Consider the following 26,060-nt stretch of genomic DNA (forward strand, 5'->3'; position numbering starts at 1 on the left):
TCGCTCGCTCGCTTCGCTCGCTCGCTCGCTCTCGCCTCGTCGCTCGCTCGCTCGCTCGCTCGCTCGCGCGCGCGCGCTCGCTCGCTCGCTAGCTCGCTCGCTCGCTCGCGCTCGCTCGCTCGCTCGCTCGCGCCGCGCGCGCGCGCGTCGCTCGCTCGCTCGCTCGCTCGCTCCTCTCGCTCTCTCGCTCGCTCGCTCGCTCGCTCGCTCGCTCTCTCGCTCGCTCGCGCTCGCTCGCTCGCTCGCTCGCTCGCTCGCTCGCTCGCGCGCGCTCGCTCGCTCGCTCGCTCGCTCGCTCGCTCGCTCGCTCGCTCGCTCGCTCGCTCTCGCTCGCTCGCGCGCGCGCGAGCGCGCGCTCGCTCGCTCGCTCGCTCTCTCGCTCGCTCGCTCGCTCCGCTCGCTCGCTCGCGCGCGCGCGCTCGCTCGCTCGCTCGCTCGCTCGCTCGCTCGCGCGCGCTCGCTCGCTCGCTCGCTCGCTCGCTCGCTCGCTCGCTCGCGCGCGCTCGCTCGCTCGCTCGCTCGCTCGCTCGCTCCTCGCTCGCTCCTCGCTCGCGCGCGCGCGCGCGCTCGCCTCGCTCGCTCGCTCGCTCGCTCGCTCGCTCGCTCGCTCGCTCGCTCGCGCGCGCGCGCGCGCGCGCGCTCGCTGCTCTCGCTCGCTCGCTCGCTCGCTCGCTCGCTCGCTCGCTCGCTCGCTGCTCGCTCGCTCGCGCGCGCGCGAGCGCGCGCTCGCTGCTCGCTCGCTCGCTCGCTCGCTCGCTCGCTCGCTCGCAGCGCGCTCGCTGCGCTCGCTCCTCGCTGGCTCGCGCGGCCGCTGGCTCGCGCCGCGCGCTGCGCGCGCGTCGCTCGCGCGCTCGCTCGCTCGCTCGCGCGCGCTCGCTCGCTCGCTCGCGCGCGCGCGCTCGCTCGCTCGCTCGCTCGCTCGCTCGCTCGCTCGCTCGCTCGCTCGCTCGCTCGCTCGCGCGCGCGCGCGCTCGCTCGCTCGCGCGCGCGCGCGCTCGCTCGCTCGCTCGCTCTCGCTCGCTCTCGCGCGCGCGCGCGCGGCGCGCTCGCTCGCTCGCTGCTCGCTCGCTCGCTCGCTCGCTCGCTCCTCGCTCGCGCGCTCTCTCGCTCGCTCGCTCTCTCGCTCGCTCGCTCGCTCGCTCGCTCGCTCGCTCGCTCGCTCGCTCGTCGCTCGCTCGCTCGCTCGCTCGCTCGCTCGCGCGCGCTCGCTCGCTCGCTCTCGCGCGCGCTCGCGCGCTCGCTCGCTCGCGCGCTCTCCTCGCTCGCTAGCTCGCGCGCGCGCGCTCGCTCGCTCGCTCGCTCGCTCGCTCGCTCCCGCTCGCCTCGCTCGCTCGCTCGCGCGCTCGCTCGCTCGCTCGCTCGCTCGCGCCGCGCGCTCGCTCGCTCGCTCGCTCGCGCGCGCGCTCGCTCGCTCGCGCGCTCGCTCGCTCGCTCGCTCGCTCGCTCGCTCGCTCGCCGCGCGCTCGCTCGCTCGCTCGCGCCGCGCTCGCTCGCTCGCTCGCTCTCTCGCTCGCTCGCTCGCTCGCGCGCTCGCTCGCTCGCTCGCTCGCTCGCTCGCGCGCGCTCGCTCGCTCGCTCGCGCGCGCGCTCCTCGCTCGCTCGCTCTCGCTCTCTCGCTCGCTCGCTCGCGCGCTCGCTCCTCGCTCGCTCGCTCGCGCGCGCGCGCGCTCGCTCGCTCGCGCGCGCGCTCGCTCTCGCTCGCGCGCGCGCGCCGCTCGCTAGAGAATAGATAGCTAGATAGATAGATCTAAGATAGATAGATATGATAGATAGATAGATAGATAGATAGATAGAGAGAGAGATAGATAGATAGAATATCGATAGATAGATAGATAGATAGCTAGATAGATAGATAGAGAGAGAGATAGATAGAGAGATAGATGGAGAGAGAGATAGATAGATAGAGAGAGATAGATAGATAGATAAGCAGATAGATAGATATATAGATAGATAGATAGATAGAGATAGATAGATAGATAGATAGATAGATAGATAGATAGATGATAGATAGATAGATAGATAGATAGATAGATAGATAGATAGATAGATAGAGAGATAGATAGAGATAGATAGATAGATAGATAGATAGATAGATAGATAGATAGATAGATAGATAGATAGATAGATAGATAGATAGATAGATAGATATACAGTTCCAGTTACTGCAACAGATTTGAAAATGATAGACCTCAATAAAGTGTGCTCTGTCACAGACTTTACATTATATGAATATGTCCAAACAACTAATTAAAATCCTACAATGCATCCTATAATATTATTTAAATGTCACAGCAAAAAATCAAAGCTTCCATGGAGTAAATATATATGTCAAATATATATATAACAACAACTTATAAAGAAAGAAAAGATTATACCTAATGCTGTCCCGAGTCTGTAGGGAATTATATACTATAGATGGTATTTAATATGACATCATAGGAAGACATACTGCATATCATGCATACACCCCATAATGAGATGTTCCAGAAAAAAAACTTGAAATTCAGTAGACGTGAGAATGCAGAAATAACTGCTTTCATGTCTGTGACCTTTTAACAGGCTCCCAGTTAGTCAGAGGCGCAAATTAACCCTCATTAACAGAGAATAGGTGTGTGTGTGTGTGTGTGTGTGTGTGTGTGTGTGTGTGTGTGTGTGTGTGTGTGTGTGTGTGTGTGTGTGTGTGTGTGTGTGTGTGTGTGTGTGTGTCTGAACTGAGAACATTTAAGCTACAGACAGACAAACTTCACTCAAAGAAATTCACTTTTACTGAAGACAGTGCTGTCAACACAAAGAAATTCAAAGAAATTCAAAGAAAGACGCTGGAAGACTCCAACGAAGACCTTGTCACTGAGAGGATTCAACACCAGGACCCTCAGGACAAGAAGGACAGGATGTATCCACAACTGTCACGACACATAAATCTTGTATATCTAATGGGACAAATGAGAAATCTGCAGGCAGACATGAAAGAAACATCTACAAGAAGATGAAGTCTGCATTTAAGCGCTGCTTCAAATCAAAACCGAAGAGATTTGATTTAAAATCTGTCTCTGCATGTCCCGAAGATGTGTCTCCCTCTGCCCCTATTGCCTCCAGTGAGGACATCAAGGCTGCTGAGGAAGCTCACCTGACCTCTGTCCCTCTGGAGTTCATTAATTATGTGAAGCTTGAGGACGTCACACCAGAGATGGAAAACGTTCCTACAACTGTGTCCCCCACTGGCTCATCACCGGCAGAATATAGTGAAGTGAGCTCTGCTGTCATGGATGAAGACCTGGTCACAAACACAGGTTCACCACCGGGACCCTCACACGTCCACTTGGCCGCTGAGCAAAATGTGGACGAAATGATCTAAAAAACCACCTGCAACAGGACATCCAGCTCTGTGTCTCCTAAAGAGACATCTACCAGAGTGGAGTCCTTGATGACGATGGGCACATCCTCAAAACTGCTTGGAGCCGCTTTCGTAAAAGATCCATCAATAAGATCCACCCGGCTTCGGAAGAACCGAAGGACAATGGGGTAAGGATGTTGCCAAGTAAATTGTCATCAGGACAAAACAAGTTTAATTTTTAACCTCTGTATTTACCCTGTTGTTTTATTTCAATTAGCAGGTGGATCAGAAGGCTTCAGCTCAGGTTCAGCAGCCTGTCCAAAGCAAAAGGTCATGTCTGCTGAGACGGATCTGTGTGTTCTGCTGCTGTCCCTGTGAGACTGCAGCCAGCGACGAGACCTAAAGCAAACAAACCTTAAGAAATAAACAAACGTCATGTTATTAGAGTGTTGTTGTATGGTATGTCCTGGTTCTGGTGGTGTGTTGTGTGTGTGTGTGTGTGTACCATACCGACGTTGATCATCCATTTAGTGGGTAATCTGGTGCTTTTGATCATATCACATGATCTTCATCAGCAGACAAAGTTTCTAACTATAACCATGAGTCCTACGAAGACATATTTTATATATATTTTATACTATATTGTCATTTACTATGTGTTTAAAGTTATGGATGCTTCACAAGAAGAGTTTAAGTTGTTGACAACTATCGAATCAAATCAAGTTTATTTATAAAGCACATTTAAAAAACAAACAAAGTGCTGTACAATAAAATAACATAAATAAAACATCTCATAACATGGTGACAGCAAAATAAACAGTACTGATAACATACCAATACTATAATAATATATTGTTTGGTTGAAAATCCTGTGTGTGTGTGTGTGTATGAATCTTACATGACCCAGGTTAATTTATGAAAGTCTAGAGACTACATTGAAGAGAGTAGTGCTCCTTGAACTAATATTCCTCAGGCTGTGTGGTTGTATTTGCTCATGAACGCGTGTGTGTGTGTGTGCGTGTGTGTGTGTGTGTGTGTGTGTGTGTGTGTGTGTGTGTTCGTGTGTGTGCGTGTGTTCGTGTATGTGTGTGTGTGTGTGTGTGTGTGTGTGTGTGTGTGTGTGTGTGTGTTCGTGTGTGCGTGTGTGTGTGTGTGCGTGTGTTCGTGTATGTGTGTGTGTGTGTGCGTGTGTGTGTGTGCATGAATCTTACATGACCCAGGCTAATTTATGAAAGTCTAGAGACAACATTGAAGAGAGTAGTGCTCCTTGAACTAGTATTCCTCAGGCTGTGTGGTTGTATTTGCTCATGAACGCTTGTGTGTGCGCGTGTGTGTGTGTGTGTGTGTGTGTGTGTATTTGTGTGTGTGTGTGTGTGTGTGTGTGTGTGCACCCGTCTGTGCTGAAGGAGGGAGAGTGAAGCCTATTGATTATTTTAATCCTTCTATTTGTGAGTCTGTGATCCTCTCGGCTCAGCCTTCCACAGGGGGATTGCTAATGGGGCTGAACGCTTCCCTCCTCAGCCCTCTCTCCCTGTCCAATTAACTTAACGCTGGAATCTACGAGGAGGGAGCACTGGGACTCAGAGGGTAGTGGGTGAAGGGGAATGTGGACACACTGCTGAGATACAACCCCTCCAACACCCCCCCCCAGTCCAACATCTCCCAGACCTCTCGTTTGCACCACACACAGCGAGGACCTCCTCATCCAGAATAGTTTTACCTCTCACCTTTAATTAAAGATCCATCTGCTTGTTTTATTCTGGCGAGGTGAGAACTCCCTTCAGCCAGTGTTTCATTTTCACAGGGTGGCTTTGCAGAGGGTGGGAGCAACAGTAGCAGGTGAAAAAGCAAGTTGTATAATTCCACATCACTACCTTCGAACAAGCTGCTGCAGCTGTAAGTTTGTCAGATCACAGACATTTCACTTTATCCAATTAGTGTTCAACTCTCTCTTGAAGCCATGAATTCAGAAAACCAAACCTTTAATTATGGATTTGTTAATAAAATAAAATGGATCAGTGGTGGACAGTTACTATGTACATTTACTCAAGTGCTGTACTGAAGTACAATTTTGAGGTATTTCTATTTTATGCTACTTTATACAATTACAACACAGAGGCAAATATTGTACTTTTTTAATCCACTACATTTATTTGATAACTTTAGTTACTTTGAAGATTCAGATTCAGATTAATAATAGAAAATATAATCAACAAATGATTTATCATTTATTATTATAGGTTAGGCTGAATCTTATTGATCCCTTGGTGAAATACCTGGCAGTATATATAGTTTTAGAAAAGCTCCTCCTTTATCAGCTGCAAACGTGATGAACACATTATTGCATCAATAATTATAATAATGTAAGTAATAAATCAGTATTTGTGGTACTTTTGATGCTTAAACTTTTGTACTTTTTATTAATAGACCTGAAACAGAGATACGGTGTCAGTGTCCACAAAGTCACAAGTCATTATTTTGTGCACTTTTCTGGCTCCACTTCTCTAAAGCGAGTTATATCAGATCTATTCAACACACTAACACACCAAAAGGTAAGAAACCACCCTTTTTAAAAATGTGAGTGCTGAGCTTGTGATATAGAATATGTGATATTATGAGGCCTTACTCACGTTAATAAAAATCATACGGTCAACAATTACTTTACAGGCATCAAAAGAACTGTACATACTATTTCAACTCCAATGGATTTTTGTTCATTATTGTCTTATTACTGCAAAGAAACACATGTTAACAATGTGAAAAAGTAAAGAAGTACCAGGGGCATAATGCAAATGTGCTTTCTGTGTCTGTTTATTTCCCATAAATCTCTATATTTGTACATGTCTACGTTCTATATATAATGGGAGAAAGCCCAGATGAATGTGAAGTTGGCCTTAAATGTCTATAATACAAAAATGTGATAATGAATAACAAAGAACAGGCCATAATAGCTCATTCTATGATATTCTATGTGCATGCAATGGGAGAAAATCCAGATGAAAGTGATCTGTCTAATGTCGAAGTGTCTAATTAACTATTTAAGTAAATGTAATTGTAGCGCTCAGTTTGAAATAAAAACACAAAAAGCAAGCACAAATAAGACAAAACATCTATCATTGTTTCGTGTATGTGGACTGGACTCCATCTATCTTCACTGTGGGTTAAAGATGTGTTTATATTTATTATTTCTCAAACAAATCTTTCAACATGGCATGGGAAGGGGATTGATTGGGTACTCAGGTTGCCTTTTTCTTTATTGTGTTGAATGCGCTCAGATGGCAGAGTGCATGTTAAATTCCACAAAGAGTTGTACATTTAAGCATCTTAATAACAATAACACTAATCAAGAAATAATGTCCACAAAGTCATTTTACCGCATTATTCTTTATCAATGGAGGAAACAAAGATATGGCAGGTTTATTGTTTGGCTCTTCTTTGAAGTACTGGAAGATATTTGTCAGCTGTTTTCATATCTGAACCTCGCTCTATGATAAGTATGTTAAAATGCTGATAAAATCTTGAGAACTTTGTAATCAAAAAAACACCCTGAGCAGTGAAAACCTATCACAATGTCAACGGCTGCTAAGTTCTTGATTTTCCTGTTAAGTACAAGGAGAGAATAAAGAATAAAGAAAGCTCTGTTTTGTTCTCTGACTGCATTGACAGCAAAATAATCCTGAATTTTCTTTTTTTTAATTGGGTTTCATGGTCTTCAAGGGCAGAGAATGTTGATTTCATACATAACGAATACACACAACTCAGCTTGCAAAGTACAGCGACAACAATGAATCCACACGGCTCGTGAACAAAGGTAACAGCGCCAGAAAACACACACAGTAGGATGCAGCATGTCACAGAGGTCATGTAAAGTCACTCAGGAGGAATGTCTGTGTGTACAATACACAACTTCAGGAGGGGTTTTCAATCACAGTACAAGAATGATCAGTAATGTTGACATCCAAATCTCATCGGGGTACAGTCATGCTATCAGGCTTCAAAGCTGGATTTGTGGGCACATGAAGCTCTCTTCTTCCACGGCACTAAAACTACATTAGATGTGTTCAAAGGAGTATTATATTGGACCCGTCTTAGCATTATATCATGGAAAAAATAGAAGTGTTAAATATAATAATTTGGTTACATCGACATATTTATAACTTTTCTGGATGCAACTTCTGAACAACACAGTGACATGCTTCTGTTGCTCCCACAGGTGTTTCCGACCCTACCGAATGAACTTTGGTCTCCAGTTGGGCTTTTATTTACAGCAATGAGTTATATCCAGTTACATACAAAGATTCACAATCAATGTCCTTAGTTGGCATCTTTATTTCTTAAAGTGGGTAACAACATTTGCATGTGTTTAACTCGAAATCCTCGTCAGATTGCTGTTTGTATCAGTTTGTTTATATCGCCTGTGTCAACAAGTGTCTCATGCATAAAAATGAAAAAGATAGTGTAAGGCACAGAAAACCTATAGGTATGGCATATGGCAGTAACACATCAACAGTCACCTGCATTTCAAAATCATCTTTCTATGGGTATATTCACAGTATTCAAATTAAAGGAATAGTTCGACCTATTCTGAAGTATGCCATTTGTTGCTACCGAGTTAGATGAGAAGATAGACATGTCTTATATCTGTTCAGTAAATATAGGGCTGCAGTAAAACCTCAAAGTCTTGTTCTTACAGTGCGTACAAATTAAAGGAGGTATAACATGTTATTTTGTGAGATTAGGAAGGTTCTGACAGGTAGATTGTTTTACTTTTTGACAAAGGCAGGCCAGCCGATTCCTCCCTTATGTCTAATGCCGTGTTAACATTAAAGGGATAGTTTGAATGTTTTGAAGTGGGATTGTATGAGATGCTAATTCACAGTGAGTGAACTACGTACAGTACATGGCGGTCAGCATGCCTGCAGTTTGGAAAAACAGACAAAAGCTTCGGCACAGCACATCAAGATTAGTTTAAGTGTACGCTATCTTTAGAATATTTTCAGCGCTTTACCTTGCTGTGAGACAACTATGCACGATATGTTTCTGACGGGGAAATGAAGCCTTTATCTATGCTCTCTTCAAAGCCACCAGACACCATTGAGAAAAACAGTCATTTCACCTCGCAGAACACAGATGTTGCTGCTCTACCGCTGCATAGATCGGTTCGTTTGTTTGCGTCATTGTGTGCACTTGGTGAATTTGAACTGACCCTTTAAAACACCAAAGTTACTTTGGTTCTGTGCCGTACCTCCTGTATGTTTCTCCAAACTGAGGGGCGTGCCGACCGCCATCTACTGTAGTTAATACACTGCCTATGGATAAGTATGCTTCTTTAAAAGTGTTTGTCGAACAGTCGAATAGCTATAGAAACCACATCCTACCACACCCTTCCGACATAGCATTAGGGGGGCTGTGTTTAGCCAATTCTGTCTTTCACTCTGCCGACAAATGTAACCGTTCTGAGGATTGATATAAACACTTCTAATATAACCCAGTGAACGTGCAGATATGAGAGTGATATCAATATTCTCATGTAACTCTTGGCAAGAAAGCCAACAAGCCTATTTTGCAAAATGTCAAACTATGGATGCCAGATGTGAGTGTGAGTGAACAGATGAGGCTGTAGAGGAAGCCTCAGCTCATTAGCAGGACATCATGAGGCTACGCCATGAGCTCTGGCTCAGGGAAAATCTCAAAGCTAAACCTCAGTATCGATATACTGTGTGTGTTAAGGGACTGTTACCGACAACTTGACACCCCCTCCCTTAACAGGAGCCGGAGACAGTGCAAGTCAAACTCACAGCAACGTGATGCTCTTATGCCCCAACACAAACTGAAGGGTAAACACACACGTATGCTTGCTCACACGCATGAACGCAGACCTACAACACACTGGATTATGTTCATGGTGTTAGCTGTATTATCAGCTGCGATCAATATATTCATGACTTTTCTCGTTTGGAAATCCATCTCACAGTGAAGGCGAGAGGCTGCAGCCACACTTCGATATACAGTCTACATTCAGAGATCATTTCAGTCGATTTCAGACCGGTGGCTGAAATGATCATCTTGTCTCGTAACAACTGATAGGAGAAGTTCAATTCATGTGAGCACGCCTTGGTGCGCGTGTGTACAAGCCAATGTGTGAATGTGAAACAGATGTGAATCATGTGTTTTAGCCATGCTTATACATACTGTACATGGCACAGAATAATGATTACACATGTGTGTATCAGAAGTGAATGTTAACTGGTACTATATACAATACTATATTCATTTTTACACAAATTCTCTATTTGTTAACTGCGATCATGTTGTTACATGTTTTGTGTACTGAACCGCATTGAAATGACAAATTACATCATGGAGACATGGTGGTGTTAGATGCAGAAAGGAGAGTAAACGTTTTGCTTAATTACAGAGAGAGAGAGTATATAAATGTGAGTATACTGTCAGTCGGGGTAGATGAGGAAGCCAGAGAAGGTGCTGTATTTGTTGGTGTTTCCGCCGTGAACTTTGCCCCCGTCCAGCTGTACGCACACTTCGTCCCCCACATCCAGGTGCAGGATGACACTGTTGGAGGCGTAGTCGTAGTTCTGATCTGCATCTTGGGCGATTGCACTGGCCCTCACCTGAGATAGAGACAAAACTTATGTTGAGAGGCTGCAAAAAAAATAGAAAAGAGGAAAGGAATAGAAATAGGTAAAAAAAAAAGAAATATCATGGAGAGAGTAGATAATTGATGTCATGTGGGAGTTTTACAGTCTTGTGGGCATTTCAAGCCTTTATTATGAAGAGATGAGGGAGAGAGAGATATTACAAAGGATCCTGCGACTCACAGCCGACATCTTAACCACATACTGTATGTTGTACTGATATTAAATATCTTTAAATCTGACTCATTTCATATGACAAGGACTAAATGCTTCTACCCGATTTTTAGTTTTAATAGGGTGAAGAACATCTTCAAAAGTACAGAGGTTGATGGGGAAATGCAACTCTCCACTGACATAATTGTTTGAGGCTTAGAAGCTTTTTGAAAATAAATTCTGCATCCAGCTCTGCACACAAATGCGAGACAGAGAAGGAGGCTGGATAAAGTTGAAGAGCAGTGTTTTGAATCTACTTCAAAATATGAGGTGGTGACATGATTTTGATCAAACAATGGATTTAAAAGAAATGCCCACAAAGATGGCTGCAATTCAATTTGATGGTGGTAGTGATAGTCTTAATTACCTCAAGTTTGTAATGACTCTTCAAGACAAGATAACACAGCCTACCTTCTACTAATACACTACACAAACACTATTGAGGCATTTTATATCTTATTTCGATTCTTCTTCTTAAATACAAGAAAACACCATTTTAATTACAATGCGGTCATGGATGTATGTACATCCATTATTGTACATTGAAGATGAATAATTGATTTTCACTGGCTAGTTAGCAAGCAATATTTCATTCGGGGAAACTGATTTGTTATTCTCATCCATATGTCTCTTCAAGCCTCAGCTCCCACAATCCTCTCTGCTTTTCTTTTAATCTCTGGTACTCTCTTGTAGCCCAAAAACACTAATCATCACTTGCAAAGAAGGCGTGTTCAACACAGCCATCTAAACGTTAATTACTGGGTTGAGAAGCAGTCATTGCAGAAAAATGGATTTGTATGTATTCAACATGAAGAAAGCAAAATTGTCAATGTTTAAAGATTTAATAACTAAATCTGTCAATCTCTGAGACCCAGTGTTTCATATCACAGGCTGATGATTTTAATAGGTTTATCATTTTTCATCTTATCACAGTATCCCACCCCAAAACCTGTTCACTTTATCTGGATGTAACCAGTGCCATTTAAGTTTCATTCTGTGATCTTGGTGCAATGTCATCAGCTCAGATACCTTCCTGTCCACTGGGTAGATGGATGAGATGTGCACTGATCTTTGGCCTCAAACCTTTCTTAGCCACCATCAATTTTCTAGGGGATTGTTGCTATCACACCTGATGCACCTGTTGCAGAGAAGAGGCTGATAGGGATTGCAAGGATGGCATCAGAGAGGACATCAGTTCATATGTGGAGCAATGTGGAGCAATTACAGCAAACACAATGGACGTGTAGATACACACACACTGGCTGCTGATATCTGGATATCTGTTTGTTGCAGCTGAACTACAACGGCATGAGCTACGAATAGTTTCTGGCAAACTGGGGCTATTATTTCACAGGTTATCAGCTTTTCAAGAGTGGCATATGTTCACCTTGATGGTGAATATGTTAGTAATGGTTTTCCTATTTCAAACTCATCCAATAGATACGGAGAAACTTGAATATTCATTCACCTGATGAATGTCAGTCCAATATTCACTTTCCTTTTAGCTTTACCCTTACCCAACTCCTAAATGGTTGATGTACACCACCTAGTTGCTAATTGTGTCTGTCTGATGCTTGGTGTTTGGCAGGCAGCGTACGGTGGGCTGATGTGGCCAAAAATGTTGCTGTGAGAATGAACCAAAAACCAAAACAATGAGCTGAAAGACACTAAAATGCTTCGCAGAGATGAGGGGAACTGTTATTGGATGATAAGTGGGTACATCACCCCTTTCACATTACACAAGTCCTTATATCAGTTGTTATTATAACAATATGTATTATAGCAGCTTTAAATATTAAGCACTTCAAACAGGTTTGACAGACATCGCTTTTGTTTTTGAGTTTTTAAAGAAACATGAGGAATCTGAAATATTTCTTTAAAAAGCAGAACATATATACATATATATATATATATATATATATATATATATATATATATATATATATATATATATTTGTATAATGTTAAACGTGATATATATATATACAATATGCACCGGTAAGGACAAAGACAGTTTAACAAAACCACAGCCTCAAAAATACCAAACAATGTAATCAACACCACACAGTTACAACAAGAGCTTGCCATTAGCAGCTTCATAAAACTGGCATTAATGTCTGCCATCCAGCAATTGCTAGTATTCAAAAGTAAAACACTAAAGATGCATTATCTGGTGTGAAGACCACAAAACCTGGAACCTGACACAATTGTAAAAAGAAATATACTCTGATGAGTCATTCTTCACTCTTTTATCTACATCTGGACAGGTTTATGTGTATGGATGTCTGATTAAACCATAGGATTAAACATAATGCTGGGTCTGTAATGGTAGGACCAGCCATTTAAGAAGAAGTCGTTACATCTGACGATTACTGTACATGTTTACAAAGTACTTAGCACAAATATGATACCACAAATCTAATGATGGTTGCATATTCCGAGATCCTAATGCTCCTATACATGTTGCTATTAAGGAAAGGTTTGATTATGACCTGGATGAAGGTGAACACCTGCGGTAGCCCTCACAGTTGCTCCATGTATTGTTTCGTACTCAAATCATTTTAGTGTGTAGACCTGTTTTGATGACGAATCGGGTGCCTTATTAATTATGCAAGTGTATCTGTTAAGTTCCAAGATGTTTTCGCACCTGGTAAGCAAATCTGCTTATAACAAATTGTCTTATCATTTGGTAAGTAACCAACTATTCAAGCAGAAGATCCATTTCATAGTGAAAAATAAAATACACAAGCACACACATATTAATGAATACAAATACGACACCCTCACTCCATCCTTGTCTACGGCTCTGGGTCTGATATGGTCCATCATCTCCACCAGTCATCAAGCTTCCCTGACTGTCTTGTGATCACTAGCATAAATCAAATAAGACTAAACTACCTATTTCTCCTCATCCTCAATCAAATGATGATTTTTGTTTTCACCCGTTTAATCAATCCAACTATATATTGCTCCTTACAAGCCTTTCTTCCATGTAGAGCAGATAAACATTTATATTCCCCTCCTCGAGACAGAAATGAATCGATGCATTTCCTTTGTTTTAATTCAACTCACATCACTCCATTAATTGTTGTCTCTCCCTCCATCACCCCTCTCCAATTCGCTACCCCAACGCTATCTCTTCATTCTGCACCCATCTATCCATCTTTTTGTGTCCTTACATTCCAATTAGATGCAAGTCACGCACACATTTTCTCTCCCCCGCCATGGCAGTGTTGGTGGGAGCAGCGACTAAGTGTGTCCCTGTCCGGTCTAAATCGGATTGATTAACAGCATGCTGCTGTGGCAGGTCTCCAGAGGACCCCCCCCCCCAACTTGCAGCATCCCTCTCCCCTCCTTACCTCCAGATGCGTCAGGGTGGGCTATACACGGCTGCAGGCTACGGTAATTGGTAGTTGGATAGCCATGGCAGCTCCCCGCCTAATAGGTCCAACTCCTCAATAGCGCCATACAATCACTAATAAATGGGGGCACAGGATAGGCTACAGTGGTCAAATGGGCCCATGAAACACTAGCAAGAGGTCAGGATATGATCCCACACACACACACACACACACACACACACACACACACACACACACACACAGTCCATCTCGCTCTCCCTCTTTTTTTTATGAATCTCAAGTGAACACCTGATAAAAACCACGCAGCATATGAGACATTTTGTTATTTTATACTGTTGGACTGTTTTTGCTCTGGAGAGACTGAACAGCTCCCCTGAGGAGACCTAATAGGTTTTAGGAAAAATATAACAGCAAAGAGATTCTGACATCTTGCACGTCCAACATCTGTCTACATGGTTGAACGGCAGGATTCCCCTGACAGTATTTTCAGCTGAGTAAAAGGCTGACATGCTGCTGTAACTTGCTACGTATACAGCATAAGTTTACAATTAAAACTGGTTAACATCGCTGCATGTGCATGGACAAGATTATTACAACGCCTCTTATTAAAGTGTGCGATTAAACCGCATGCAAGATATTAAAAAAAGACTGCAAAACAGACTTTTTTAAATGTCTTGCATGCAGTTTAAAAAAACAGATATCCATTTTATTTTTTATATATATCTTAAAGAAAGAAAATAATTCAATTTCCAAACAAGAAATACATCAAGAAAGAAAAAGAAATAAAAGCAAAGATTAAAAGAAAAGACTGCTGGGTTCTGGCTACTTGTATCAGCCATGTTTAAGGGTCACACAAGATGCAGCAGTGATATTCACACCACCTCATTGAAATGGCCTTTAAAACATGAAGATCAGCTAATTATATTCTCCAGCCAAAAGGACATAATGTTATTTATTGTTTTTTATGGTTGACTTCATTATGAGACACACAAGTTTACTTAGCGTCGACGCCACTAGACAGTGGAGATTGCTGACATTTAATGTGTTATGTTTATGATTAATTCATAGATGCATTCTCCCCCTATATATAATAACCCAGTGGACAAGTCAGCTGTTTTATACATTTTATGCACATATTTTGACGAGTGTGGCATTTAAAATAATTTCACAGTCGTAATGAGTTAATCATGAATTAATAGTCATCATGCTCAGTAAAACAAACAATAAGAGAGAACTATCTTTTAGTTAAACTATTTGTTTATATCATCTTTTTATTTTTTTTCTTGACATAAAATAAATCAATTAAATATGTGGGAATAATATTTGGGTATTGTGAAATGGATCATCAGTGTGGATTTGTATTCTGCTCGATACTCCACCACATCTATCTGACAACTGTATTTACAAATAACTTTTCAGATTAAGACCTTACATTAACAATATATTATGAATTTATAATATACAGTGCATTGACATAGATTAAACTACCTCACAGGAAAACCAGCTCCACAGTTACAACAGTAAAATGCTTCTTATGCATTCATGCATCAGTATTAAAAATCCAATGATTATTTTTAAATAATATATCAGTCGCAGGGGTCGTTTCTCTGTGCAAACTTTGACTGTGAAATAGGACACTAAAGGTTCACTGTAAAATCTGTCAAATTGAAAAACAATTGAGGAAACCGAATGCCTTAGAGAAACTAGGTAAATGTAAATATGTTCGTAAGTTACTTGTTCCTTCTAAGTGTGCTGAAAACACATTTGAGCTTTACTCAAGTAACATTTTGAGTGAAAGACATTGACTTGGAACTGATCGTGTTTACATTGTTGCATTGGTACGTTTCCTTAAAATAAAGACTTCCTCCATCACTGTGGAATATATCATAATTTCTAGGACCGAGCCGGAGCTTTTGACATTGCAGGGCTGCAGGTTTGGCTGTCAGAAACAATCACACTGAAACCGTCTTTTCTTAAAGTGTGCAGGAGGTGCCGGGGCTGCGAGAACAAGAAGGAAAGACAAATCAGGATTATTGTCAACAGCAGCGGAGATTGATAGCGACAAGGGAGTGAATTTCTGTCTGTTTGCTCAATGCTGTTCTGACTTGATCTGCTGCTGTTGGGGGAAAAGGAAGACCCGCGGGACAATAGAGAAGATTACACTGCCTCCACTTTTCATTAGGGGGCAACATTAAATGGGGAGAGAGAGAGAGAGATACTGAGTAAGGTGGACGTGAGAGAAAGGAGAGAGAGAGGAAATTGACAGCATAGATATTATTCACAGACAGTGCTAAATGCTCAATAAAATCTATATTTTCAGCTGTGATCCACTGATTTGTGTGACATATTTAAGGGTTGACATACTGTATTTCAAATTTATTCGACCAAAGATTTTCATCATTTTTATGTTTATCGACCCAATATTAAAGTGTGTGTTCATAATGTTTATGTCTGTCTTTGTCTCAGAGAAAAATTATGGAAGGAGGGCGTGGGGTACGGAAAAAAGAAGGATACGTAGTAAAAAATAAAAAGGAGGGTGTGAATACGAAATTTGGATAAGGACACACACACACGATTGAGCAGCTGCATACGCTTTTAACAGTCTAAGCACAGGATTTGGGGAAAGGAAGCCAAAGTTGAGAGGGGCTTTGAGTGATGGGGAGGGAGCCTGTTGGATAACAAACTGATCAAGCATGCCTGCTTCAGAGGCGGGTATAAATGTCCATGTAGTGTGTTATTTTTTTCAGTTTTGTTTTGTTTCGCAGTGGTGCCTTGATCCTCTGGTAATAAAACTGACAGGATTCATTCACTGTGATGTACAGACCTCTCAGAGCGGAGCGAGGCGATTGAGACGGGGTCTCTTAAACTTACCTGAGGGACCTCTAAGGGTGAACTGGGAGAGAGAAGAAGGCCAATTGAAATGGCCCTTTTTGTAAAAGCTGCTGTGTTCTCTCCGCCTGCACCAATGTGCAGCCTGAGTTATCCTGCTTCTATTATGCAGGTCGACATGTAACCCTTCTCCTGCACTACAGACTCACACACTAATTGGCATACTAAATGTTAATATTTTTGTCATGACACTCAAGACCCAAGGTGTCAAGATGTTGATTAAAAAGTCTCTAATTGGCTCTAGACTGAAACCTTTGAGGGTACAGGAGATGCCTTAATTGGATATAAATGGATTCTGTGGATGGCCTACCTGCAAAGCATCAGCTAGACTCAAAGCCTCAGCTCTGGAGTTAAATCATTGTATTCCTTTATGACATATTGTTTACTGTCTCGCATTAGCTCCGTGTGTGTTTTACAAAGTGCACGGGGACACAAACAGCGATGCTCATTCATCATAAAAATCCTACAGGTCAGACGTTAATATCCCTCTAATTCTGATATACATACCCTTAAAATGTAATAATCCAATATAAATGTTTTCATTGTTCATGTTAGCTCTTCCATTATCAAACACTGTGAAACACTGCTGTTTATGAAAGAGACAAAATGCTGCTGTTTAATGAGGGGAAATAATGATATAATGAGGAGGCAAAAGGAAAGCACAACAAAGGCTCGGCCAAACACGGTAACAACCAGCCGAGTCGTTTTAGTAGGAGGAATATAATGGCCTCAGCCATTATAACAGAAACATATCGTCAAATAATGGCCGTGTTCATGAACATGCGCATAAATGCGTGTGTTCTCAGAGAAAAAGACAAGAAGAAAATACAAGGGCAGGCTGCAGGGTATGTGTGAGGACACTTTCTGTTTGCGCTGTCTGAAAGGGAGGACTTGTTTTCTTTATCACATAATGTTCCCCATTATAATGTGGGGCCATTGTGTCTGTCACTAAAGCAATGTACCACACAGAAAATGTGTCTTGATTATTAATTAATCTGCCAACACACTCGATCTTTGGGGGGGGGGGATCACAAATTAATGTCACATGAAAACAAAGGTGTCAACATGTTCATGTTTCTGACAGTAGCTTCCACCTGTCACAGAAGCCACATCACACCTACCTACTGGAGGCAAGCTGTTCCTCTCCCCTAATAGAGTCCAAGCTTGTCATCACCTCAACTTGTATATTGAATTACCTAATTAGCTCATAGATCTTAGTAGCTTATTTTGTAATGTACAAGCATAAACCTTGGTTATCAGTTTGTACTTTGCTTGTTGCTTAAGAGCCAGCTTAAAAGACGGCAGTTGTTTATCTATAGCTAGAATGGCACTCAGAGAACGCAGACTGCCGATGCCAATTCCTCGGAAAGTCAATCTTTTCCAACTTTTATGAGCCTAGTAATGTCGGAACAACATGGATGCTACAGCAAAAATGTGTTGTATTTCATTGCTGTGTTTCCAGCATTTGAGTGGCAACGAAGAGCAAAGGAAACGGATTACGTGAGAAATGAAATGTGTACCAGAATTTATGTTTTGAGGGAATTCATGTGAATGTTTCAAGTCGGGCACTCACATGAATGCAGCACAAATGCCCTATCTCGCAATGTTAACGAAAGTGAAACTTAGTTTGGTGTATTTGTATCTGCCCCGTGCTTCACAGTTTTTCCATAATCCTGTTGACAGACAACCAGACAACCTGACAACCTGACAAACTGACAGACTGAGCCGAATATATTACCTCCTGTAATAACAACCAACATATCTATTATTCCACCCCGGTCACCTTTAATGCACCTTTACTCTAAACTTTAATTCTCCACTATTAATTCATCTTTCCCTCCAACCTTTACACCTTACATTGTTAGGGCTGAGCCCCATGTCAGAGCATTTTAATAAGGCACAGCTTTGTCCACCAGTCTCATCCTGCAGTTGGTCCGATCCAACCTAATGCCACTGCCACATAATGAGGTCACCGTGTCAATGGCAGATGAGATGCAACTATACCACACTGATGTGCGTGTGTGTATGTGTGTGTGTGTGTGTGTGTGTGTGTGTGTGTGTGTGTGTGTGTGTGTGTGTGTGTGTGTGTGTGTGTGTGTGTGTTTGTGTGTGCGTGTGCGCGGGCCCAACAGACCGACCAACTGACCAACCCAGTTTCTCCCTTATATTGGCCGAGTTATAAATATTCACACTCCCTCTCCATGCTCATCACTGTAAAGGGCAAAGTACATATTGGTGGTGAATTATATATCCATTGAAAAGGTCATCTACCTCAACACCAATCTTTTTATGAGTTATAGGACACGATGATTGAAGAGGATTCCTTGCTTTGAGTGATTCTTGGTGCAAACCTGCACATCAGATATACATTTCGTTTTGCTGGCAACACAAGTCTGATTTGTTTCATCATGTCAGTCATCCCGTCTCCTAAGCTCCTCCCTTCACCAGAGGACAAAGGACGCTCTCATGTTGCCTTTTCTGTCCTCCTCCTCTGTCCACTCTCCTGTGAATATCCATCCATCCATCTCTCTCTGTCTGCGGGGACAGGCAGGACACAGACAAGTGGGCTGACTTGTCTGCGTCCTGCCTGTCCCCGCGGTGATCTCTCCTCAGGATGTGTCTTATTATCAGCTCCCTTTGACAAGACATTGATCAACACCACACATATCAGTCTGACAATCGTTGTACGCACACACACACACACACACACACACACACACACACACACACACACACACACACACACACACACACACACATATCCACCCATGCAGCAAAACACATTATTGAAGGGCCTAGCGAGTTTTAAAGGTATAGTTTAAAATGTTTGAATATATGCTTATTCGCTTTCTGTATGGTACATATGTAGCTGGAACCAGCAGCATGTTCGCTCAGCTTAAATTATCTTAACAGTTTGGCACACAACTCCCCATAAAACAGCAAATTGTCATCTTTACACTTAGATTTTGTTTTTTAACAAGATATAGGCCTAACACGTTAATAAGCAGTGCTGGGCATTAGTGCAAACAGAGTGTTAAAGTATTGAAATAACCTATTTAAAGTAAAGAGTAGGGATGTGAAGCCTATTGGCAAGAATCTGGCGTTACAATACTTTTCAGGATACAGTGGTTACGATTCAATATATTGCGACATTTTGCAATTGTTTTTATCTCATTTTAGGAAAAAACATAAAAGTACTTTGTTTTTGCAATCAGAAAAGTCGGATCTGCATTTGCATTAATGTCCCTGTGACATCCAGCATCATAGCACTACTACTAGCACTACTAGAGCAATCTGAACAAAGGAAATAACCTTTGCCTAAATGAGTAATAAGAAATTGAATAAAAGTGCTTGCAGGATTCTTAAGGTAAAGAAATTGAAGGCTCTCTGTGTAAATTGAAGAAAATCCTTGTTATAAATTACACATGTGGCCGTTAAGTGAACAGCAGTCAGAATGCTGTTGCTCGTAACTGGCACTCCATAAATGCGAGCGAGCATCGGCCAAAACAGTGATGTGATACACAAGACTGAATGGCATCATATTGATTGAATGCTGGAAAATAAATAACAAATTATATTTAGAATAACATTACTATCTTGAGTGGGTAACGTACGCAAATTCATTCAGATCCCCCCGTACTGATCAGGCTGCTAAATGACTGTATCAGCTAAGCGTTACGAAGCAACCAATGCCAGATCCATACAGCGTAATTACATCTACGTAGCTGGCTGGAGTGGGATCTTCTCATCTAGCTTTTGGCAATGAAGTGACTATGCGTATTTCCCAGAATGTCAAACTATTCCTTTAATGCATGTTCTCTTTCATTAGCTTTATTCATTATCTCACTGTGAGACAATGTTGTCTCATAATACCAAAACCTTCATTAACAAAATACCCATTCAGATAGATTGTTACAATAATGACTCTAAACTTTTCAGTGTTATCCTGAAGGTTTTTCTTATTGACCTAGCTGGTTCATTCCTCTGCAAGAGCACTTGTCTATTCACAGAAGAAGAAGAAAACATCAGGTACAATGAAACTGTGAGGGCAAGATCAGCACTGAATTGGGTTAAATAATTTAGTTGATGGAAAAGATAATTAATGGGGAAGGAGTCAATAGCCGGTGTGGACGGGGGTGTGTGTGTGTGTGTGTGTGTGTGTGTGTGTGTGTGTGTGTGTGTGTGTCTGTGTCTGTGTGTGTGTGTGTGTGTGTGTGTGTAAAAGGAGGGGCACAGGTGGAGGGGACAAGATCTCATCTAAAGGCTATGAAAGATTTAACAGCAAGAGAAGACAGGAATGACAATGTCGGTAAAGGCATGCAACAAACCAAGTCCCCCAATTATATCTGGCATTTAACTGTCTGTCCTCTTTACTCTGCACTTTATACACATCCCCACCAATGAAATAGGGAACAGCTGTTTTTATGGACTTAATCAGTCACAAAAAGATCTATGATGTGTTTATTTGGAAAGTCTATAAGTCTATAAAACTAAAGCAGTAGAGACCATCTTGCAATGAGATCAAACCAGCCACAACGCCAAAGCTGAGCCAGGGGCGTAAAGGTTGGGGGGCCAATGGCCCCTTCCCCCCTTCCTACCAACCTACTTCCGGCGCCCTTGCTTGGACCACACCCATCTTTGAGCTCAGTCTTCATTTTGATCTCAACTACACACCTGCAAAGCTTTGAGTAGCAAAACAGGGCCAGAGGCCAAACATGGGAGGGCCAATGGTTCCTTTGACCTCCTTGATCGGACTACGCACATCTGCGAACTCGATCTCAACTACACATCTATTAAGTTTGGTGACTGCAACTTACACAGTTCCGACGCTATTGCGGTGACAAAATCTGTCCACAGACACACACAAACTTCACAGGGTGAAAACAATACCAGTGTAGCGGCTGCTAAGGGCTTTTATTTTGAAAGGATCCTGACTTTATATTGATTTGATCATAGTTGTCAGATTATATGTTATATGTTATATATGTTTGTTGAATGTCTCAAAAGTATTGTAAAATATTCCAGTTGAATTTGGTAAAAGTGAGACCATGTCACGAGACAAGTGATTTGTTTTTGGTGCAGATTCAGATTTTTTTTTTTAAATGTATATCATTGCAAAGTAAAGCCTTGTGAACATTTTCCCAGTTGCGAGGGGGATCATTAGAAGCGCAAACAAAATGTCCTCGCAATCTAGCAATGTTCAGAAAATAAATACTGGGCCCCAAATTATGACCAAATTTCAGTGAAATGTGTTGACAGGTTTTTGAGAGAACCTGCTAACTAAAACATTATTTGAACTCGCGTGTGTTCTTGGGGAAGATCTGCAGTAAACCACTGCAACAAACCCAGGTTTGATTCCCAGTAGCAGCTCCCATGATGTTGTTGTCGGTGACATGGTACATAGCGTTGTTGAATTGCGATGATAGGTAGGAAAGATAACAAGGCCAGCTGCATGTCCTTGTTGATGCACTAGTGGCTCCTACTGACTGAAACTTATCATTGGCAGCTTTCCAGAGTTAGTTTTTTCACACAAAACAGGGACCAGGGAGCTCTAATGGTTAAGACTTATACATCTAACTGCAATATCCAGTGTTTGATTCAAGCTGTGGACTATTGTTGCATATTATATGTTTCCTGTCTATCTTTCTCAAAAAAGTATAATGCCAATTTAGCATATTCGTATAATAAGGAACAACTTGAAATTCGGCATTTTTCACATATGAGAGGAAGGTTTCACTGCAAACTGCTGAGCTGTGTCTTGTTGAATTCTTATTGGCCCACTTACTGCATCTTTTTAAATGTAGAAGCACATCAATGAACGGCTGCCCAGCAGGGTGATGGTCTACTCAGTAGCAAATTGCTGTCCGTTCATGCACCGTGTAAATCATGTGCAGAGAAACCACTGTACCATCAAACACTCAGCCTACTTTGACTTGTACCAATGCAAAGCATGTTTTTTCTTCTCTGGTAATCCCCAGGACGTCACTCTTCTGTTCTGCAGCACACATGTCAGAATCAGGGCTCTTCGACAGAGTCAGGGCTTAGTACTTCAAGCTTGTCACGGATCTCCAGATGGAAGCATTCAAGGCTTTTTTTTCCAGGCATTTGTACTTGTTTATTTATTAGTGTTAAAATCGCAGTTCCTCAGAGGACAGTAACCAGCTGTTGCATTTTGGCTTTGTTCCACCGAGACATGGAGGATTGTTATCCTCTTGATTGCTTGGCTGTCACTTTCTCTTTCTCTCTCTCCCTTTGTGTGCTGGTTGTACAATTAATTACAGTTTTTGTTTTCCATATAAAGCTGTTCTTCGTCCCACCTCTGTTTCTACTTTCATCCTGCTTTCGTTTCCCTTTTGTCCTCCAAAGTTAAAAAAAACTGTTTTCTATTTTATAAGAAGGTTGATAGTTCTCCATAAAAGGGTTGAGATACTTTTTGGTATATTTTGTGGAAGCTTTGCTTGAGACTTCACAACACCAGCAACACCTGTGGAATACAATGTCATTACATTAAATAGCCCTGCAATACATACTTCCTTTGTGATGCTTATAATTATCAGTTTGTGTTGAGCCTGTGTCAGAGACGTGTTGCTTAAAAAAATGTTGGGATACCTTGCCAGGAAAAATGTCAGCATCAGTAGTTTCAGCAGTGACATGTTTACGATATGTTCAAGTGACAAAGCCTTCGAGGGTCTAGTTATCTTTCCCGTCGGGAGAATAGGAATAGGTTGTGTGACGATGTTTTGAAACCCCAAAGTCTGCAGAGGGAGGATGTCAAGGTAGACGGAGGGATCAACATTGGACTTTGACAGGTGAGTCACCTCCTGACAGTCGTGACATGTGAGTCTTGACTGTCGGGGGGTGTGCGTCTCTGGTGTCCTTGAGCCAGGGAGGGGCCAACATTGAATGTTGTGTTACAAACCGCAGCCAACAAATCTACTCATTGTTTGTGCCTTTAACAAATAGTTATTTTAACCCAAAGAAGGATCTTTTCCCAACCTTATTTGTATGCCTATACATAACCAAACCTTAGTGGTGTCAGATTAAAAAACTGCCTTATTTTTTCAATTATTGGTTTCTTAACCATTTGACAGAGTGACATTAAAAAAAACTCTGTAGTATGACTGTACAAAAGATTTTCCCTAATTTTAATTGGTTAATATCTGCAGACTGAGAGTTTGTTGAAAAAGTGGAACTTTCAGATCCCAGTATCACTTCATACACACAAACATAGACACACTCACCTGTCCGTTCTTCTTCAGATCAGCCCACATGCTCGTCCCATCACCTCCTCTCATCAAGACGTGGTAGGTGAAGTAGTAGATGCCAGGCAGGGGGCAGGTGAACTTGCCGGTGCTCGGCTCGTAGTAGTTCCCTACGTTGGTCACCACGTCATCGAACTTCAGTATTTCACTCCCTTCGTGTTGTTTCCGGAGGCCTGCGTAGAAGGCGATTTTGGGACTGTAGAAGGATTGGCCGTAGCCTCCAGGACCAGGCCCTGGTGGACCAGGTGGGCCGGGTTTGCCGGGCTCTCCAGGGAGCCCTTTAGGACCTGGAGGACCAGGAAGTCCAGGGCTTCCTCTGAACCCCTGCTTACCCCTGCGGTTTGAGAAGTCTGGGGGCTGAGGGGAGACGGCTGTCAGCTCTCCCTGTGGGGGGGTGAAAGTGTCACACACCATCTTGCAGCTCCCAAGCATCTCATAATGTGTGCCCCCTCCTCCGGACCCTCCTCCCTTGGTGTTGTGCACCAATAGAGGAATGGCCACCAGCAGGACGAGGACCATGGCCACGCCGACTCCAGCCCCTATGACACGTTTGTTGCGGCTGAGCCGGGAGGCGGCCAGCGTGAGGAAGTCCTCCTCCCCCTTAGCTGGAATGGTTGTGCCGGCCAGGCTGAAAGCTGAAGAAACTAGGCCTACTGGATCGAGAATGTGGAAGGTGGAAATATGTGATTGTGTGGGGCAGAGAAGGGAAATGGGGGACGATTCTAGGAGCGGGACAGACAAGTCTCAGACAGGAGAAAATCAGAAGTAGGGGGAGAATGACAAATAGTTTTTTCCATTTCTTGGTGCTCAGTACATTTGTTTTGTATCCATTTATTTTTCAGTTTCCTCTGGTTCACAATGTCAGAGGGCTAAAGATAATTCATCATTTTGCAAGACAAAAACAACATAAATATTTTAAATTTCTTTGCCTAAACTGAGCATCCCTGTTGAGATGTTAGATTTTAGGGTGAGAGTTTTTTTGTATCCAGCTCTGTGGTTGTGGTGGCTCCAGTGAAAAGCTTTCAGTTGCTCAGGCAGAGAGCTGTCAGGTGGGGTCTACAGTATTCCCACTGGAGTTCATCTCACCCACCACATATGGGGAAGGGCGCTTTACTTGTCTGTCCAGGAATAAGAAGAGAAGAATGAGGAAACTGCTAAATCCCTGCTCTTTTCTCCCTTCTTGTGTTTTTGTTGATGGGTCCTCAGCCTTTCTCTCTATCTCTCTATATATACATATATATATAAATATAAATATATGTATATATATATATATATATATATATATATGTTGTAGTAGGAGCCTGGATTAGATTTATCTCAGCAGTCTACTCCTCCATAGAAAATACCGATGTGTTATGGGTCATAAAATGGCAAATTATGAGGAAAGGGCAGGCCAAACTGCATTGAATGTAGAAACTTGGTTTAAAGGCAGCTTGGATGAAGCAGAGAATTGTATCACAGCATCGCAGCACATCACTGAATCTAGAATGAAAAGAACACATACGTACACATATATTTAAATAAGTCCCTTTTAACTGAAAATGTAGAATACATTTAACAAATAATGCATTTCATTTTGTAATAAAAATAATTGTATTTAGCCATTTAAAAAATAATGAAAACATGTAATACAGGATACAGATTGATTATTCAAAATGCCTTACTGTGAATTTTTTCAAACATATGTGTCAATACTGATAAAAGAAAGACCTCAAATAATAATCAAATGACCTGGGGTCACAGCTACATGTTGATAATATTACAGGCCTACATTTATTATTGTCTTCAAAGTCGACGTGTAACAGCAAAAGTATATTAATTATAATACTAATTCACTTTTAATTAGAATTATCATAATTTTAAACAATCACCCAGATTTAATCAGAGTAAGAGGAAATAAGGATTTCACCAGAAAACTTTTGAGAAACTCAGATCAGCTTACCTTTTTCTTTCTTTCCTACCCGCTGGGTTTTTTCACGCTGCGGGTTCAGATGGAAACGCCGCAGGACCGGGATGAAATCCCTCCAAGACTGAGCACTGAACACTGTCGCATCGGGTGAAGTTGCGCTAACTCAAAGTCACACTAAAATGTTTACTTGCAGCATCTCATCCAGGACCCCTGCATGGTGGCCGGACCGTCCAAATGTGTTCAAAGCAGCGCTCACACAGGCAGTCCGAGCAGACACGGAGAGAATACAAAATAAAAAGAGTAGTAATAATACAATTAAAAGTCGCGTTGCGCTCCTTCAAATAAAATCACACATTCTCACGAGTTACTTTAACAGACTTTCGCCCTGCAGAAATCCCGCTGCAGAGAGACTTTATTTGCAGAGCAACAGTTCACTCA

General features: G+C 42.5%; 1 protein-coding gene across 1 annotated transcript; it reads right to left on the bottom strand.

Annotated features, from left to right (window-relative positions):
* Positions 1-6,391: 6,391 nt before the first annotated feature.
* c1ql4b (complement component 1, q subcomponent-like 4b) lies at positions 6,392-24,858 on the bottom strand. The gene is made up of 2 exons (XM_029430623.1): positions 23,693-24,858; positions 6,392-9,963 (listed from the first exon to the last, which is right to left on the bottom strand). The coding sequence occupies exons 1-2, from the start codon at positions 24,230-24,232 to the stop codon at positions 9,784-9,786; spliced, it is 720 nt and encodes a 239-aa protein (XP_029286483.1). The 5' UTR covers positions 24,233-24,858; the 3' UTR covers positions 6,392-9,783.
* Between the last annotated feature and the right edge of the window lie 1,202 nt (positions 24,859-26,060).

This window comes from Cottoperca gobio, chromosome 5, assembly GCF_900634415.1.
Source record: "Cottoperca gobio chromosome 5, fCotGob3.1, whole genome shotgun sequence".
In the NCBI taxonomy this organism is placed as follows: domain Eukaryota; kingdom Metazoa; phylum Chordata; class Actinopteri; order Perciformes; family Bovichtidae; genus Cottoperca; species Cottoperca gobio.

Coding starts and splice junctions, on each gene's coding strand:
- c1ql4b (XM_029430623.1), bottom strand. CDS start 24,232: ATGGTCCTCGTCCTGCTGGTGGCCATTCCTCTATTGGTGCACAACACC. Junction 9,964..23,692: donor ATCTGAAGAAGAACGGACAG/GTGAGTGTGTCT, acceptor TCTCTATCTCAG/GTGAGGGCCAGTGCAATCGC.